At 42.4% G+C, this 20,152-nt stretch overlaps 1 protein-coding gene across 1 annotated transcript in view; it reads right to left on the bottom strand.

Moving 5' to 3' along the window:
• Positions 1–19,470, bottom strand: part of LSG1 (large 60S subunit nuclear export GTPase 1) — a 30,044-nt gene extending 10,574 nt beyond the window's left edge. Inside the window, exons 1-8 of the mRNA XM_010372987.2 lie at positions 19,301–19,470; positions 17,282–17,408; positions 13,755–13,875; positions 13,509–13,595; positions 12,865–12,951; positions 8,142–8,202; positions 7,018–7,194; positions 1,030–1,440 (exon numbers count right to left, since the gene is read on the bottom strand). Of these exons, the coding sequence (XP_010371289.2) occupies positions 1,030–1,440; positions 7,018–7,194; positions 8,142–8,202; positions 12,865–12,951; positions 13,509–13,595; positions 13,755–13,875; positions 17,282–17,408; positions 19,301–19,399 (1,170 nt within the window). The 5' untranslated portion in view covers positions 19,400–19,470. The remainder of the gene's footprint in view (positions 1–1,029; positions 1,441–7,017; positions 7,195–8,141; positions 8,203–12,864; positions 12,952–13,508; positions 13,596–13,754; positions 13,876–17,281; positions 17,409–19,300) is intronic.
• Between the last annotated feature and the right edge of the window lie 682 nt (positions 19,471–20,152).

The following is a 20,152-nucleotide window of genomic DNA, read 5'->3' as shown; positions in this document are numbered from 1 at the left end:
GAAATTCAGAAAATGAGGGAGGATGCTCAGTTTTTCCATAAATGTGAGAACACATGTAGAGAAGCTGAACTTTCTGATACGAATTTTTAGCAACAATATAAAGAATGAAGCTTTAAAGCTTAGAGGCATTATAAGCAATTTCCCCAGTGTTCCTAACAAGTTCTAGTGCTGAATTGGGAATTTCACCTAGGTCTGTCTGATTCCACAGACAGCTCTTTTAACTACACTATAAGATGGTAATCTACTTTAGTCATTTTAAACAGGCATTTTGGGGCAGGGGGTTGGGGCAGGAGAGAAGGGGGCTCAAAACTAATTAGGATTAGCTATACTGAGCATGTAACTGAAAAGCTAGAAGATGTTAAACGTGCCATGATCTCCTTTCCCTCACTGTTATATTCTGGATAGATCTGTATAATAAATACCTTCTCTAACATCTCACATCTCCTTAGCTAAGGATGGGGCCATCTAGAGCCATGCTGTAGCCCCTCAGAGTTTGCGCACTTCCGCAGCCAGCCACGTCTGGAATTAGCGTATATAAAGCTGGGGATGTGACCTAATTTCCCCTATCTACTATGCGGTGTTTATGCAACCAATGCATTTGTCATATTTTGTCCAGCCCCAAGATGCTGGGATTCTCCCTATTAAGCATCTGAACATTTACAGCGTAAGCTGGCAAGGATCACAGGGTGCCCAAAGAACACTGGGCTGAAGTCTGAAGACAACCTTAACATCTCTCTCATTCTGCTCTCTCGGTACTTCACACGGCAGAAAAAGCTGAACTGAAAGGAGACTGGAGAATACATTTAATGTGAATAGGTATGTTACAATATAAGCCTTGAGGAAGTTGATTCCTTTGAGTTGGGCCCTGTCTATCCTACTGCCTAATCCCGTGATGCCAGTGGGCAACAAGAGGGCAATGTTCCCTATGATGCCGGAAGCCTGGTTAGTCTCTGGGGTCGTGTAGCTACTGAAAAAATGGGGATTAAAGACAATCATGCGGCAACAATGTTATGACATATGTCATCTTACCAGTCCGATCGTAAGTTGCCCATCTTTCACCTTTCTCCCGGTATGTAGTTCCTTGAAGAGCTCTAGTAACTCCTGCTTGGATACTAGATGGCTAAAATTGTGTATCTGCCTCTTCTGTGGGGTTTTCCTGCTCTGAGCCTCAGAATCTGCAGCAGAGCTTTCCTTCCAGTCCTGGCCACAGTCCTCTTCCTCGGGACCGTCTTCTGAGCATGTCTGCCAGTCATCTTCCTCCTCCTCTGGACAGTCCTCATACTCACTGTCATCTTCATCAGTTGTGGGATTTTCACTAAGTGAAGGAGAATGCCTGGCTGGGAGATGTTCGGTCTCACTGTGAGAAATTTCAGCCTCGTCAAAACTGGAGTGTTCAAACTCAGTTGTGTTGCTTTGTCTATCATCTTTGCTTGCCTCTTCCTGATAAAATAATAGAAACGCTCAGAAATACATAACTGCAGTTTCTACTCTAGTCAAAATACTTAATAAGTTGATTATGTAAGATGGACAGAGGACGGCTGGGCATGGTGGCTCACACCTATAATCCCAGCACTTTGGGAGGCTGAGGTGCACAGATAATTTGAGGTCAGGAGTTTGAGACCAGCCTGGCCAACATGGTAAAACCCTGGCTCCACTAAAAATGCAAAAATTAGCCAGGTGTGGTAGTGCACACCTGTAATCCCAGCTACTCGGGAGGCTGAGGCAGGACAACTGCTTGAATCTGAGAGGAAGAGGTTGCAATGAGCCGAGATGGTGCCATTGCACTCCAGCCTGGGCGACAGACAAGGCTCTGTCTCAAAAAAAAAAAAAAGATGAACAGAGGACAAGCAAAGTTCGACGGAGATGGAAAGGTGAATATAGGCAGGAGACAAGCAAATTTCGACGGAGATGGAAAGGTGAATATAGGCAGGAGACAAGCAAATTTCGACGGAGATGGAAAGGTGAATATAGGCAGGAGACAAGCGAATTCCGACGGAGATGGAAAGGTGAATATAGGCAGGAGACAAGCGAATTCCGACGGAGATGGAAAGGTGAATATAGGCAGGAGACAAGCGAATTTCGACGGAGATGGAAAGGTGAATATAGGCAGGAGACAAGCGAAGTGCGACGGAGATGGAAAGGTGAATATAGGCAGGAGACAAGCGAATTCTGACGGAGATGGAAAGGTGAATATAGGCAGGAGACAAGCGAAGTGCGACGGAGATGGAAAGGTGAATATAGGCAGGAGACAAGCGAAGTGCGACGGAGATGGAAAGGTGAATATAGGCAGGAGACAAGCGAAGTGCGACGGAGATGGAAAGGTGAATATAGGCAGGAGACAAGCGAAGTGCGACGGAGATGGAAAGGTGAATATAGGCAGGAGACAAGCGAAGTGCGACGGAGATGGAAAGGTGAATATAGGCAGGAGACAAGCGAAGTGCGACGGAGATGGAAAGGTGAATATAGGCAGGAGACAAGCGAAGTGCGACGGAGATGGAAAGGTGAATATAGGCAGGAGACAAGCGAAGTGCGACGGAGATGGAAAGGTGAATATAGGCAGGAGACAAGCGAAGTGCGACGGAGATGGAAAGGTGAATATAGGCAGGAGACAAGCGAAGTGCGACGGAGATGGAAAGGTGAATATAGGCAGGAGACAAGCGAAGTGCGACGGAGATGGAAAGGTGAATATAGGCAGGAGACAAGCGAATTCCGACGGAGATGGAAAGGTGAATATAGGCAGGAGACAAGCGAATTCCGACGGAGATGGAAAGGTGAATATAGGCAGGAGACAAGCGAATTCCGACGGAGATGGAAAGGTGAATATAGGCAGGAGACAAGCGAATTCCGACGGAGATGGAAAGGTGAATATAGGCAGGAGACAAGCGAATTCCGACGGAGATGGAAAGGTGAATATAGGCAGGAGACAAGCGAATTCCGACGGAGATGGAAAGGTGAATATAGGCAGGAGACAAGCGAATTCCGACGGAGATGGAAAGGTGAATATAGGCAGGAGACAAGCGAAGTTCGACGGAGATGGAAAGGTGAATATAGGCAGGAGACAAGCGAAGTTCGACGGAGATGGAAAGGTGAATATAGGGAGGAGACAATGAAAGCCTTTCAGTGCCATGACAGACAACCATCGAGGGTGGCGCCCTCTTGGAGGGGAGGAGAATTGGACCTTCCCTTCACTTTTTACTTTATATGTTTCTATACTATTTGAACTCTGTATAAAGAACATGTATTACTTTTATAATTTAAAATAATTCTTTAGGCCGGGTGCGATGGCTCACACCTGTAATCTCAGCACTTGGGTAGCTGAGGTAGCTGATGGCTCAAGGCCAGGAATTCAAAACCAGTCTGGGCAACACAGCAAGACTGGGTCTCTACAAAAACAAAAGAAAACAAGAACAACAACAACAAAACTCTTCAAAGACAGCAAGGGGAAAAGCTTATGTTAAACTGAACTCTTTGGCAGTACATTATTTTGCAATGGGCTGCACAATAAAACGAAGCACGTCTCAGGAACAAGAACACATTTAACATACTCTTCTCTGCACAAAGCAAGGGCAGACTTTGCCATTTGCAGTTCATTTTACATTTGTATTTTTAAAGACGGTGGTTGGCATGTTTAAAAAAATCTGCTATTCTCTCAGAATTGCTTTTAGAAGTCAAAGCACCGTGGAGCACACACAGATCACCGTGTGTGAAATGCGGCAGCAAAACTCAACTCCACGTGTGGAAATTATTTAGTGATGACAGATTCCCTTTGGAAAGCAAAAGGTAAAAATCATTTACTACTCATGGGTGTGTTAATTCTTCTGAATCCCTCTTGACAACAAAGCAGAAATAAGGGTGAATTTGTTGGGACTTCAAAGTAATGGAAATCTTGTATCATTTCCAAGTAATTTGGTTAGAATAATTAACAGTCACAGAAGGGGACACAATGAACCCAGCCAAACATGTATCTTAAATCTCAAGAAAGCAGAAAGAAAACAAAATGTCAAGAAAAATAGGTATGATTTCACTATCAAGCCTGGCAAATCAAAAAGAAACCGGGCTTATGACAGAAATACAGAAGCGGAAGCAATTTCTATGGTAAATGAGCAGTGAACATAAAGAAGTCAGCGTCCTCACTGTGGGCTCTTTTGGGTCATTTTCAAACATGAAAGTAGCATGAAAATGAGAATGTGAACTGAACATGAATGTGCAGTAGAAAAACTACAGCGGGGAGCAGTTCAGCTTCAGGAAAAGGACTAAAGACAATCAAAGGACTTTGCCATAATTATGTTAAAAATTAAAAGCAAGAAGGAAAAAGTCAATCTTTTGGGGAGCACAGTGCAATTCCAAGGTGACCGAAGGAAACCAGAGATACTCAACTCAGAATTGGGCTGTGCCTTTTGAAAAACGTCACATTTTTTCAGAACATTCACATTTTTCAAACAACTGAAATTGAACAACTGTAGAAGATGAACCAACCTTTCAGGCAAGAAAACAGTGAAAACAGTGAATATCAAGCTACTTCTAGTATTTCTGTAATTTGATACCCAAATTACAGATATTAGTAACGAGTTACAAGTAAGACTTCACAACCTGAGAAATCATAGACAACAGCAGAAAGAGTCCAGAAAACTTGGGAGAAGCAAATGGTGCCTAAGTCTTAAAAAGGAGGAAAGAATATCTTCCATAAACTATACACTGTTAAGCCAGACACTGACATTAAAACAATTCCACAAGTGACCTGGTGAGCCCTAAAAATAAGACAGTCATCAACAGGAGGTAGTAAGAGTTCCCTGAAAACTGATTACGCAAAAAATTTCATTTCCCTTTGTTATCTACTGCTTGGTTAGTAAATCAAGAAGGCCACAGATGCAGAAACTCATCTCTCCCATTTTTGGTAGGGTTACTGCATTAGGGCAGAGCAGTATGATGGTAATTATCTATTTTAAAACTTCAGCAAGACACTGACTTCCAGGAAAGATTGGAAACAACAGAAATAATGGTTTAACAGGGCAAACTATTCTTCTATCTAACAATGGTGAGTATCTACACTTACTGCCGAGAAGATTAACAATGGTGAGTATCTATACTTACTGCCAAGAAGATTAAATGAGTAAAATACATAAAGTGTTTAGAATGGTGGTGTCTGGTAAAGACTATGTTTTTATTAACTTATTAATTTTATGGGTTAGTTTTAATTAATTATAGTAATAATTATTATCGGTATATTCTTGTGACTACATCTATATTCACATAAAAACGCTTGGCACAGAGTGCTGCTAGTAAGTCCACAAAAGGTCACAGAGTTGTATCCCTTGTCCTAGCCTGTTCAACGATGTTATCAATGACATGACAATTCACAGCTAGAAGGCGACGAAATGCTAACTGTACACTCTAAAATGAACTCTACCTTGGTACTAAGCCATCAACATATTTAAAAGGAACAGTACTTTTCTAAGTTGAAGTAAAACAGAACAAATATCTTTCTCTCCATGTAAAGATGGGATGAGGTTTGCTTAGTAAGTCTTTTTTTATTTTTTTGATATTTGAGGGATTCGGTTGCTCACAGGTTCAATGAGCCAAGAGCAAACAGCTTCTGAAAGGAGATGAACTAACAGAAACTGAATTAATGTGAATATCCTGATCACAAGAAATATGAATGCTTGGTATACGCCCTAGGCAAACACCACCTGGAATAATGTATTCAATTAGGTGTGGCCAGTTTTGCCTGCAGTCCTGACGCAAGAAGACAGGCACCCAGGATGGGCGTCCTGGAGCTGGTGTCTGTGAGAGCTGAAAATGCACAGCTGCAGGAGAGAACCAAAGGGACAAAGAGTCCTCAGATCAAAGGGTAGGGTGGCTGACTTCGTTCCACTGAATGGAAGAACTTTCTACATTCAGAGGTAAAAAGAAATGAGTTACCTGGTCTCGAGCATCCTGTTGCTTAAAGTAGTCAAAGAGAAATATGCAACTGTTTGATACGGAGGTGGAGGAAGAAACTCCTTTACACAGTTAGAGGTGAGAGTTTATACAATGAGCTCATGGAGGGGAGGGTGCTGTATTCATAACCCAGCTCAACACACACTCCACAGTCAATAGATGCCTGATAAACAGAGAGAGGAGAAAAGGACAGGGAAAAAGACAGTACTTCTTAAGTCTCTCCATCTCTACGATCCTAATTACTAATTTCTTTTCATAGTTGGTATTATGATGATGATTTTTTTTTTGAGACAGAGTTTCGCTCTTGTTGCCCAGACTGAAGTGTAATGGCGCGATCTCGGTTCACTACAAGCTCCACCTCCCAGGTTCAAGCAATTCTCCTGCCTCAGCCTCCCGAGTAGCTGGGATTACAGGCACCCGCCACCACGCCCGGCTAATGTTGTATTTTTAGTAGAGATGGGGTTTCTCCATGTCAGTAAGGCTGGTTTCAAACTCCCAACCTCAGGTGATCCACACCCCTCGGCTTCCCAAAGTGCTGGGATTACAGGAGTGAGCCATGGCGCCTGGCCCTCTTATAGATATTATTTTATTCAAAAGTAAAAATAAAGCCCAAACTACTTTTGCAAAATATGGGCTAAAAGATAATGTGGTATATCTTAATTTAGGGTTAGTTTCTGTTTTCAGAACAAAGTCAAAAGAGACTCTAATCAAGTCCTGAGAACTGACTACATCCTTCAGTCGTACCCTTGTGTTCTGACTTCTCTTAAAAGCAGTTACAGGGTCATTGTGGAACTTCCTATACAACTTCCTGTCTACAACCTTTAAAAAAATTATACAATTATACAAAAATAATACAGCTAATATCAGTGTGTAACAACACTGGCGATGTCAGACTGTCCGACAACCAGAGAGAAAGTAACTGTGATTCACTTTCTGTAGGTCATCCGAATCCAGCACACCGGGGAAAAAACTCTAATTCCCACAAATTTCCAGTAAGAGTAAACAAAACACAAATGAAGCACATTATGAGAAATCAAAATCCTCCTTGGAAACCCAACCTGTAAAAGTCCCTCAGGTTACCTCAGAGTCAGCATTCAGGTGAATGGCTCCGGCCAAAGCTGACCAGAAAATAACCTTCACATCTTCTTTGTCAAAGTACGTGGCCCAGGCCCTCCGCTGCGCAGCAGTCAGCAAGTCTGCCTTGTTGATCAGAATCACGTTCTCCTTACTGGCATCGATTTCTTTCACATAACATTCCTAAGCAAGATAAAGAGATTTAGAAAGACCTCTTCAAACAACTAAAAAATGAGGCTAATCATATTGAAGATCCCAACACAAGTTTTTACTGCCCCCAGTTTTAAATCATTTCCTAATTTAAACAGTTTTAATCACGACGCATTATACTAATCCTTTCAGTAAGCTTTGAAAAGAAGTTCCGCCATTAATATTTTTGTTATGCACCAGCAGATTTAAAAATAATCTGGGCCAGGCATGGGGGCTCATGCCTGTAATTCCAGCACTTTGGGAGACGGAGGAGGGAGGATTGCTTGAGCCCAGGAGTTCGAGACCAGCCTGGGCAACATGGCAAGTCTCTACAAAAAATTAGATATATAAGATAGTAATAAATAAATAAATAAATAAACAAACAAATAATATGTATTACGGTTCTCAAAAAGAAATAGGAATACCTCACATATTATACAATATTTTGTTAACTAACCCAAAGCTATATTACGTCATTTCATGGGAGTCTCACACGTTAGTTATTAGCACCTGTGGTGTTTCATAAACTTAGTTCACTTGTAAAATACCACAGGGAGTCATAACTAAAGTGTGAGGAGAGAGAACTTTATGGGATGAATTAAAAAGTGAAGTGACTGGCAATATGCTAAAATAAATAAAATACTGTTTCCACTGGTCTTTCCTGAAAAATGGGAAACCAGCAAATGCCTTAAGTGGCTTCTAAACTAAAAGCTAGAAAGCTCATTTACGTGTCTGTGCCTTCCTGCAGATGGAAATCATTGTTTGAGAAAACATCTGTCTCAACAGTGGCATCATGCAAGCTCCCGACCTTGGAAGGAGGGAAGGCCTCATTAACAAAGCCAGAGCGGGCAGAATGTGTGCCTACAGTCACTGCTGAGTGATGTGGTCCTCTCACAGCTACTCAAAGGACTGATGTTTGAATTTTGTCAAACTTGACTTACCAAATCCTCACATCTAAACAGGAGTGGGTTTCGAGCATCTACTATCTGGACCACGATATCACTGAAACACAAACACGAGATAGACGAATCAGTGTGAGGTGAAAGGGATTTTCCTAACCACACATTAATGGCCAGAGTAGCAAACACCTGCAGTATATTAAGCACTGGACATCTATTAATTTTTAAGGTATAATTACTCCCGGTTTATACACGAGTGACTTAAGGCTCAGGGCAGTTAAGTCACTTGCCCAAGGCCACCAGCTAATAAGTAACACAGCCAGAATGGGAACCCAGGCAGCCTGGACCAGAGGTGATGCTCTTAATCATAACGTGCTATTGCTCTCATACAGCCTAGAGAGGTTCGGATGATGTTTCATTGCTAAGACATCCACCGTACTTCTATTCAACTCTCCTGGTGAGATAAAAGAGTATTCCAAACACTTCACTCCAAGGTGAAGTCTACTAAATATTCAATCCCTAATCTGCACTCATGTTAAAGCCTCAAAAGAAAAGTAGTAAATCAGTTGCTGACAGCTGCCACTATTGAAGCTAGTATCTTATTTAAACCCAGGAATAACAAGGAAGAAAGCATATTTTTGGCAAACTTATCCAAAATTTTTGGCAAAATTATCCACCAATTCCAACAATGTATTTAAATGGCAAAAAGACAAAATAGGAACGTACTAACTTAGGTTGCCCAGCTGAAGCAGGAATGGCAAGTCCAACTTCTTCTATCACATATAAGAAGGCACAGCAATAAGACAACTTACTGCAGCTGGTGCAAGCCCCTCAAATCCCTCACAAATATAGTGGGGACTACAGGTGTCCAGCACGGCCAGGAGAAAAAAAATTCCCTTCTCTGGGAGGCTCCTCCCTTCCTTCAGCCTCTGAGCTAGATGTTATAAAGGCCCACCGTGACTGCTGCTGGAAGGAAATAAGCTACAGATGCATGACTACCTCATGGCAGAGTCTCCCCAAAACCCTTATTCTGTTAATCAGCCTTTTCTGAGGCAACTTTGCAAATATGCTAAATTCCAAGGAATTAAGGTTACCAATTAGGACACTCTTTTGACAATTAAAAGTGCATTTTCTTTTAGAATAGTTAAAATGTCAGCATAATCCTGTGACACAAAGGAACTCACAGACTTGCTAATTTTGGACAAATTGTTTTTTAAGTTCTCTAGTTAAGCTGGTTCTAGTATTTCCTTCTTTAAGGTAATAATGCACTTTCAAACTGGGTATTTGATAGTAAATGAAAAAATGATTACAAAAAAATGGACAAAGCCAATCAACTAAAACCACGATGTCCACAAACATTATGTCTACATACCGAGCACGTAGGAAGAGCGACCAGTTTAGAAACACCAGTAAGAAAAGACATTTCAAGACAGCTGCTTCATGTGCTGAGTGAGGATCAGAGCAAAGCACCAGCCATGGAGCAGGAAGGGCTCTACGCAGCACGGTGGAAATGCCTTATCTTACTGGAAGACAGTGTTCCGCCCTCAGTGCCTCTGCAGTTTCCTGCATTTCAATGACATGTTATACATCTAATCTTTTCTGATAACTACTATTAGAAGTAAAGAGGCAGATGGCTTAGCCAGCCTGTTACCAAACAGGAGACATCTGCTGTGGAGAAGACATCAATAAATATTTCCCATTCAAAGATGGAGCGGCAGTCATTTTTAAGGAAATATTTCTATGTAACTCAGATCCACTTTCATATACCTATATTCCTTGAGTTAGAAAACATGTTCTCTTATTTAAAAAAAGGAGAAAATCACATAACAAAAATAAGACAGCAAATAATACTGAAATCCAAACTGAAGTTAGAAGTTTCAACATGTACAGGCTCACTTGGGAAATTACTAGGACAGAAACAGTGTAAGAGAGGCTTCCTGCTAACCTGAACACAGATGGTTACCTCTGCTCCCTCTCAAAACCCACAAAAACAAAGGCTGAAACCCATTAGGATAAAAAGAACAGCAGCAACCAAATGTCAAACCAACAAGAAGCAAACCTGTTCGTGCCCCAGACTTCCAAGAAAGCCCAGGATTAGAAGCATCAGCTCTCTCTCTCAAGGCCGAGACTGCGGCCCGTGCCTGTAATCCGTCTCAACGGTGCGCTCGGAGGTGGGCTTCTCTGTTCCGTTCAGTGAGGCAACTGCAACCCACCACACAGCCCCCATTCCCCACCCCAATAGCAGAAGGCGAGTGTTTATTATGGAGAAAATGAACTTGAGAAGTTCCAGGACTGGGACCTCAGGCACAGGGAAAATGGGAAAGAGCTGCCAAAGTGCAAAAAGGGGAATTCAGCGTAAGCCTATGAAGATACTGAACTGTGAAGATGGCCAGCACCCTTGTATTATCCAACCTCCTGCCCCTTCCTGGCAGGAGATCATTCTTCTTTTTAAAAACTGACTGGAACCAGGCACAGTGGCTCACGCCTGTAATCCCAGCACTTTGGGAGGCCAAGGCGGGTGGATCACCTGAGGTCAGTTTGAGACCAGCCTAACCAACGTGGAGAAACCCCATCTCTACTAAAAATACAAAATTAGCTGGGCATGGTGGCACATGCCCGTAATCCCAGTTATTCGGGAGGCTGAGGCAGGAGAATCACTTGAACCCGGGAGGCGGAGGTTGTGGTGAGCCGACATCACGCCATTGCACTCCAGCCTGGGCAACAAGAGCAAAACTCTGTCTCAAAAAACAAAACAAAACAAAACAAAACCACACACAAAACTGACTGGCTCTGGGGAAAAGACCTATAGATCTTAACATCTTGGAGTATTCCGACAAAATAAAACTGACCCCTGCTCACGCACCTTACGGTGAAGCTCACCAGTTGGCAAATTCCACTAAACAGGTAGGCCTGTCAACCAGCCTTGTAATGCTTTGTTCTTAAAGACAGATAAACATCACTAGACACCTGAGGAAGGCCTCTTCTGTAAAAGTCAGAAACCAGAAGAAAAAGAAAAGGAACAGAGAAGAAAGATAGATCACATAGGAAGTAGGACAATATGTGAAAACCAAACAAAAACTGTAATTAAGTGTGAAGATGGAGGGTGCTGCCCTCAAGGTCCGGGCTGCAGTACTTCCACGCTTGTTACCGTTTCTCTTTGGAAATGAGAAAACGGGCATTCTCAGGAGTACACAGCCTCAACTACCAAGGAGGCATCAAAGAGAAGGCTACTCTGCTCCACAGCAGTTCCCCAGGAGAATGACTGTGGGTCTTCCGAAGCCCTCCTCAAGCCTGAGTAAAAGGAGCCTGCATGGACCATAATCTGCAGAAAGCCTTTCCTTTCTTCCGCCTTAGAGATTTGCCTTGCTTCTGTGACCTCCCCACATCCCAGCCCACGAGCCCTTTCTACACCCCTAGAGGCAGAGGATGGGGGCATTCAAGTGACTTTAATTGTCATCACCCTAATAAGAAATGTAAGTGACTTTTACAAGTTTAGTCCAAGTATTGCTTTCTTTTTTGTTGAGAAGGAGTCTTGCTGTCACCCAGGCTGGAGTGCAGTGGTGCGATCTCAGCTCACTGCAACCTCCACCTCCTGGGTTCAAGCGATTCTCCTGCCTCAGCTTCCCAAGTAGTAACCAAGCTTGGCTAATGTTTGTATTTTTAGTAGGGACGGGGTTTCACCATGTTGCTCAGGCTGGTATCGAACTCTTGACCTCAAGTGATCAACCCGCCTCGACCTCCCAAAGTGCTGGGATTACAGGCGTGAGCCACCGGGCTGGGCCTGTTTTCTTAATAACAATATGCTAAATGTGATAAGGTTCTTTTCTGAGAATCCCAATTAAGGCATTCTGTTTCCTAGTCTTCTTACTAGGTTCACTTGATAGATTTCAAAGAAAACAAAAACCAGCCTGAAGGGTCCTTGTTGAAAAACATCATTTCAAATATAAGGTTCATTTATGGCATCCTTGAAAGTAATTCAGAAACTCTTTGAGGAAAACAAAAACCTCTTAACTACACCAAAGAAGTGAGATTAGAGACAGGTGATTCATCAACTTCCAACAATCAGGAATTCTCCTTAGTGTTACACGAAAAAGAATAAAAATCTCTCATTCTCAATTTGTCAAAATCATTCTCTTCTTTTCAGAGCCCAATTAAAAAAAATAAAAACCACCCCATGATTTCCTCAATACTTATCAACCTCTCCTTCCTCTGCTATGACTCAGCCCACTGCCTTTCTATCTGCCGCAGAGCAGGAACTCTACTGCCCTCTGTATTTTCCCACGTATGAAGTTCTCCGAGTGCAAGAACTGCATTTCATTCATGTGTGTGCCCCTGGTTCCTGGTGCTGTGCTTAGCATTTAGCTGAACATGGTGACAGTCGACTGACATGAGCTTTGACATCCGCCTCTCCCCATAACATAGATGCTCTTTGCAGGCAGGAACTTAACTCTTTTTCGTACAGATTTTCCACATTACCAGTAGAAACTAAATATACATTTGCTAAAATATCTATGTAGGTTCTTCAGAATTCATCTTACAGAAAATGTTCATTATTCTCACACACTTATCAACATATTCATCTAATAACAAAAAAATCTATACAAAATATACGGTAGTATCATACTGTGTTTTTATAGTAATTCTCAGTAACCCTCTGCATAGCTTAATTCCTCATACCCTGAGCCTATAAGCCTATATCAACATCCAAATCGAATATAACTTCACCACAATGTCTTTATTACACAAAAGAAAATGATGAATTCACCTTCTCTCAATGACTCTCCAGAGCTGGCGCCAAAAGTCCAAATTTCGTTCAAATGGAGTCAATATCAGCTTTTGTTCCTCTTCTAGCCTAGTTTTAGAATGAGAAGTTTATATCTTTGCCAGATTATAATAGACAATTTTTAGCAGTATAAATGCTCAAATTCATTACATTAAAAATAAGTACGGTGTGCAAATATCCAGAGTCAAATTATTTTATATATTTCCTGCTGAGACACCATGAAAATACTATTTATTTAGACAATACTCCACCAGATTCAAAATTTATCCTGAAGCTATTTATGCCCTGGAAGTTTCCCTATCACACAAAGTCACTTCTTTCCCACACTCTTCCTGGAAAAATGTGCAGGCGAGCAGCGATCAACTCCAGGGTGCCCAATGGCCAAAGAAGGGAATGAAAGGAAAAGGCCTGGAGCTGCGCAGAGTAACCGACTCGCTGTCTGTGCAAGGACGCATATGCACCTAGCAATCTTGTTTCTGCACACATCCATTTGCACTTGTTAGCAGAATGCTACCATTTCCTTTTTAAAAGAATCAAAACTTCAAAATGCAAACGGTGGTGTAACCACACCAAATGTCTGAACTCGGGATTTCAAGGTAACTTGCCACAGAGTCTATGATACTCACCGGACAAGCTGACGTCTCCATTCTAGAAAGTTATCTTTCTCTGCTTGTTTGAGTTCTTCTGGGGTAGTATTTTTGTTCCAGTTTGGTCTGAAACAATCACAGAAGGAAAAAAATTCCTCATATAAGTAACCAAAATAAGATGGGGAATTTGGATCTAATAATGGTAGCTGAGAAAAAGAAGCAATTTAAAAAATGAATACTCAGCGGCCTTGTATGTTTTGTGGCATTCTAAATTCTTCAGCTCACCTCCTCGGTATACACAAGAACTGTTTGTTTTCTTCATGGAGCTTCTTAATTCTCTGGCTCTCCTCAAAAGACAGTAGTCCAGTTCTAGCCTCAGCAGGCACAAACTTAATATTAAGTTTCTCTGTTCAAATAAAGAAAAGTACTATTACTTAAGAGGCAATGTAGATACAGAGTGTTTGGTCATATTGATAAACTTAGAAAACTAAAAATGAGAGCCTAAGACAACTTAAGCTTTCTTGATTAGATTCTTCTAGCCTTGGATGAATTATTATTCTCAAATGAAGTTTTATACCAAATAACTATCCAGAGTTACTACATTCTTTTTGACTGCCGCACAGTATTTCATACGGTGGCTATATCACATTTTCTCTACTACTGAAGATTCAGTTTCCAAGTTTTCATTATTAAAATACAGCATCATCTGGGAGCTTGTTAAAAATGTAAATGCAGCAGCTCTAACCCCCACTCACTGAATCAGACGCTCTAGAGTCTAGAGGATAGGGCCAGGAATCTGTCTTCAAGAGTTCTCCGGGCAATTCTGCTGCTCTGGGGTAGGTGCTGAGAAGCAGAGGTGCTGGCTCATAGGATATGCAACTGTAAACTTGCTTTCTGGTTTTTTTTTTTTTTTTTGAGACAGGGTCTCACTCTGTTACCTAGGCTGGAGTGAAGTGGTGCAGTCTCGGTTCACTGCAACCTCAAGCAATTCTCCCAACTCAGACTCCTGAGTAGCTGGGACTAAAGGCCCACACCACCATGCCCGGCTGATTTTTTTGTTTTTAGTAGAGACAGGGTTTTGCCATGTTGGCCAGGATGGTCTCAAACTACTGACCTCAGGTGATACGCCCGTCTTGGCCTCCCAAAGTGCTGGGGTTACAGGCATGAGCCACTGTACCCGGCCTGCAACTGTCAACTTCTAACAGATACTGCTAAAACAAATCTTTCCAACTTCCCTCTCTACTGTCTCACCCCATAACCTAAGAACATACTACCATTAACCCAGATCCTTCTCACACACACCCTTACACTTCTCTTTCCCTGCCACAGTCAAGTATCTCAGAAGAATACAACTTGCTCATGCCTTGACTTCCTCACCTCCCACTTCCTGTTTCTCTAGATTCCAGCTGTGGCTCTATCACTCCACTAAAACTGTTCTCGCAGAGATTACTAATGACTTTAAGAAGAAAATAGCACCGGGACGGTGGCTCACGGATCCCAGCACTTTGGGAGGGCGAGGCAGGCGGATCACAAGGTCAGGAGTTTGAGACCAGCCTGGCCTACGTGGTGAAACCCCGTCTCTACTAAAAATACAAAAATTAGCCGGGTATGGTGGCACATGCCTGTAATCCCAGCTACTCAGGAGGCTAAGGCAGGAGAATCGGTTGAACCCGGGAGGCGGAGGTTACAGTGAGCCGAGACCACACCAGTGCACTCCAGCCTGGGTGACAAGAGAGAGACTCCATCTCAAAAAAAAAAAAAAAAGAAAATAGCTTTACTAAGATGTGATTCACATACTACACAATCCACCCACTAAAGCATACAATTCAATGATTTTCAGTATATTCACAGAGTTGTGCAGCCATCGCCACAATCCATTTTAGAATATTTTCATCACCCCAAACAGAAACCTTTACCCATTAGCAGTCACTGTCCATCCCCAGGTACCTGGTGGAAATGATCTACTCTCTGTAGACTTGCCTGTTTAGGACTTTTTGGTGTTTCCATTTTTTGGTGATTAGGAATAATGCTGCTATGAACACACACGTCCATGTTTTTGTGTAGACATGCTTTCATTTCTTTCCGGCAGACACCCAGGAGTGGGACTGCTGGATCAGATGGTAATTCCATGTTTTACCCTTTGAGGAACTGCCAAAATTTTTTATAAAACAGCAACACCATTTTATACTCCCACAGCAATGTATGAGGTTCTAATTTCTCCACATCCTCACCAACATCTGTTATAGGCCTCCTTTATTTTAGCTAGCCGAGTGGGTGGAGTGGTATTTCACTGTGAAACCCAGCAGTTTATCTTCGTCCCTTCGCTCGTTTTCGCTCATGCTACCCTCTCCATTAGCCTGGTTTACTCTAGCTCCTTAAGTTTTCTTGTTCCTCTTATCTTCTCCATTCTTCTACTACCTCTATTTCAGTTCTGGCCTGTTCATCTTGCTAGACTAAAGTGATTCGGTCTCCTAACTCATCTTGCTTCCTTAAAATTCATCAGTGACCTTTTAAAAAATGAAATCTCATGTACTGATTAGACATCTGCACTCCCATGTTCCCTGCAGCGCTATTCACAATAGCCAAGATATGGAACCAACCTCAAAGCCCATCAATGTATGAATGAAGAAAGAAAACGTCGTATATGTATATATACAACGGAATACTACTTAGCATTACAAAAGAAGGAAATCTTGACACTTGTGACAATATGAATGAACCACTATGCTATGCGAAATAACCCAGGCACACAGAAAGACAAATACTGTATGATCTCACTTATATGTGGAATAAAGTCAAGCTCGTAGAAGCAGAGAGAAAATGGTGGTTACCTGAGATTAGGGAGTGGGGGAAATAGGAGGATATTGGTCTAACAGTAAAGTTTTACTGAGGCTGGATGAATAAGTTCTGGAGATCTAATGTACAGCCTGGTGCCCATAGTTGATAATAATGTATTTACTACTTAATACGAAATTTGCTAAGAGAGTATATATCTTGTTCTCACCACATACACACACAAAAACAATGTGAGGTGATGGATATGTTAATTACTTGATTTTAGTAATCATTTCACTACATATATAATACAAAACCAAACCTCACGTTATATACTGTAACTATATACAATTTTTAGTTGCCAATTATATAGCTCATTAAAGCTGGAACCCACACATCCCCCCAAAAAACACTGAAAAATGAAATATGAAATCATGTTGCACACTTGTTTAAAGCTTCCCTTAAACCTTTGTTCTCTCCAGAATCTGGCCCTTGTCCACCTGCTCAGCACCTGTGCTCATCACATCCCGCCCCCTGCACCAGTAAAGTCAAACTTCTAGCCATTTTCTGAACAAAGTCGGCTGCTGCTTCACATCTTGGCTCAAGTCCTCTGCCTGTTTGTGTAAAAGGTCTTATCTCATGTGTCCTTCTAACATCTATTCATTGTTCAAAACTCAGGCTGGGCGCGGTGGCTCACACCTGTAATTCCAGCACTTTGGGAGGCTGAGGTGGGTGGATCACGAGGTCAGGAGATCAAGACCATTCTGGCCAACATGGTGAAACTCCGTCTCTACGAAAAATACAAAAATTAGCCGGGCGTGGCGGCGTCTACCTGTAGTCCCAGCTACTCGGGGTGCTGAGGCAGGTGAATTGCTTGAGCCCAGGAGGCGGAGCTGCAGTGAGCCAAGATCGCGCCATTGCACTTCAGCCTGGGCAACAGAGCGAGACTCTGTCTCAAAAACAAAAACAAAAAACAAAACCTCAGCCCCAGATGGAAATGTGACAGTGTCACATGCACTCAGCAATAAACAACTTACCAGCTACAAACTCTGTTCCTGCAAGTTCTGCAGTAGCAAGGAAGTCATCAAGGGAGCTCTCTTCAGTCACTGACTGAAGATTAAGACGACCCCAATCGTAGCCATCAGTGAGGTCACTTGTGTGCAACTATGAAAAAACACAGGGTGATAAACACAGCTGCTCTCTTCTGCTCTTGGCATCCAATAAGCTCTAAACTTGCTTGCAACTAGTCCATGGTCTTGAGGATGGTTGTAGTCCCTTTAGAATCAATACTACTCATAGTTAATGTTTAAGGGAGCATGCTCTTACCTCATAATAGGCAGTTCCCTTTCACCATTTCATTAATTTTCAAAAACTTTTGAGGTGAATTTTATTGTATTTTCATTTCACTGATGATGAAACTAACGCTTCAACAGATAAAATAACTTGCCTATAGTCGAAAACTAAATGGCAGAGGTAGAACTTGAACCCAGATTGACTCTGCTAGTCAAAATTAGTTAAAACTTTATCTGATATAGTCCCACAATAAGAAATACATTTTACATAGTGACCCAAAGCTGTATGTACATATAACGATACAAGCATTCAAGTACCATTCCGTACAGTAATGGAAACAAAAGAATACTGAAGCCACACCCTATTACATGTAACACATTCTGATATTTCTCTATCTTGCTGGGGAAAAAATAAAAACAAAAAAGCTAGTTGCAAACCACTAAATTGATTTCCAGACACAACCCAGAGTTTGATAACCATCACCCTAAGCTATATACTTAGTATAGGTACAAATAAAAAAAAAGTGCCAGGTGTGGTGGCTTGTGCCTGTAACCCCAGCTCCTCAAGAGGCTAAGCAGGAGGACTGCTTGAGGCCAGGAGTTTGAGATCAGCCTGGGCAACACAGCAAGACCCTGTCTCTCCAAAAAACAAACAAACAAACAAACAAACAACCAGGCCTGATGGTGTGCACCTGTAATGCCAGTTACTCAGAGATTAAGGTGGGGGATCATTTGTGCCCAGAAGGTGGAGACTGTAGTGAGCTGGTGAGTTATGATCACACCGATGCACTCTAGCCTGGGTGACAGAGCATGACCCTGTCTCTGAAAATGAATGACTGAATGATGAAAAAATAAATACTAAAGGCCAAAAGTTTAAGTGGTCATAGAATCAGCAAAAATAAGGAATTCGGATTCAATTGTTTACCATTCATGTTCAATCTTCCTTCTATTTCCTAAAAGGCTTCATTAATAACAAGTTTCTTCGAAACTAATAAAAATTACCAGTAATCTAATCTCCAGCATAACTCTGACCTGATGAATACTGATAAGCACTCTGTGCTGTTTACTCTGTGGACTACATGGATGAAAGTCAGCTGGTATGACGGTGGCACACCGTTAGTTAGCTCCAGGGGCACACTTAACTTTAGTACACGATCCTAGAACTCAAATGTTCTCATTCATTCCTGGGGGAATGAATGGTGAAAATAACGACTAGAATGATTAACACAAGTCAAATCACTTGATTCATTTTTTTAAAGATCCTTCTATAGCCTAGTAAAATATTAGGTCCTGTCACACCTGAAAAATGAATGATTTATCTTTGAGCTAAACCACTAAGGGGTGCTTCGCCAGGATCTGAATTATTCTGTATTTCTGGCAGTAACCAATCGCTTCTGGAGGATCCAGTCTTTGAACAAATCAATACAAAAATACGTTATGTCTATTTCCTGCTCTGGAAGTTCCAAGCACTTCAGTGGCTTCTTGGGCAAAACACAAACGTACTCAAGACCTGGCACTGAAGACTCTTCATTGTCACTCCACGCCTCATCAACACACTAACCCTTCTTTGAAGCTTCTTCTACCTTTGTGTTCTGGGCCCTGCCAGGAGGAGGGCCTGCTACTTAGCTTGGCAGAAACTCCAACTCATCCTTCAAAATCAGGCTAAGGCGTCCCTCCCGCAAAACTTACCTGACTTTTGACCCCGAATTTTGCAGCACTCAGGCTAGACAGAAAAGATAAGAAAGATGACATGGTCTGTCTTACCCAGGAGTCAGTGTGACGACGGTTTCGGCTCCGCTGAGTCTGATGGCGCATAAGGGCCCGTCCCAGCGACCCACCGGCCGGCGCTCTCCTCCGGCCCATGGCAACGCGACCGCTGGACCAAGCTTCCCCGCTCCGCGCGTGCAGTTTCCGGGATTCACAGCTCGATCCCCGGAAGTGACGATAGGCGAGCCCAAGTAGTTCAGGCTCAAACTTGAGAGGGGAAAGCAGAATGACTTGTCCTAAAGTGCTCTTTTTACGTCTCCACCTTGCCAGCATTATAGAATATAAGTGAAAAAATGGTTCTGGGAACTTTTCTGTAGATTTCCTGACGAACGTCTCGAGTTTGGATAAATGACTGAATTAAAAGAATGGTCCATTCTTGATTTGTGCGTCGGTCTTTAGCGTCCGGCGAGAAACTAGCGTACTTCGAAAACATGGCGGTTCCTATTCGCGGCACTAGCTCCGCCTCCCGCCGCTTCCGTCAGAAGGACGCGGAGACTCGGAGGAAGAATGTTTCGGTGGCGCTGGAACGGGGGAGGTTCCCCGCGCTGGTTTTCAGCTGGCGTCCCAAGGTGTGGTCTCTCCGAGGTCCAGCACAGCGGCTTTTTGTTTACCTAGCCGTCCCCAGCTGCGAAGTGGGGAGAAAAGTCTTCGCCTGGATGTGAATTTGGAATGAGAGGCTGAATAGTATTTCCAGAGCTTGGCAAGGTTGTAAGGAAAGTTAACAGGAATTGACTTAGGCTTTATTTCAAATTTAAAAATGTTTTAACGGTTCTGGTTACAATTTCATTACCCTTTTTAAAAATAATTAAAATGAAAGTGAAAACAGTGAGCCAGCTCCACTCCTAGAGG

This window comes from Rhinopithecus roxellana, chromosome 1 (assembly GCF_007565055.1).
Source record: "Rhinopithecus roxellana isolate Shanxi Qingling chromosome 1, ASM756505v1, whole genome shotgun sequence".
Classification (NCBI taxonomy): domain Eukaryota; kingdom Metazoa; phylum Chordata; class Mammalia; order Primates; family Cercopithecidae; genus Rhinopithecus; species Rhinopithecus roxellana.
Note: the sequence above shows the minus strand (reverse complement) of the source record. Positions and strands in the feature narration are given on the sequence as shown.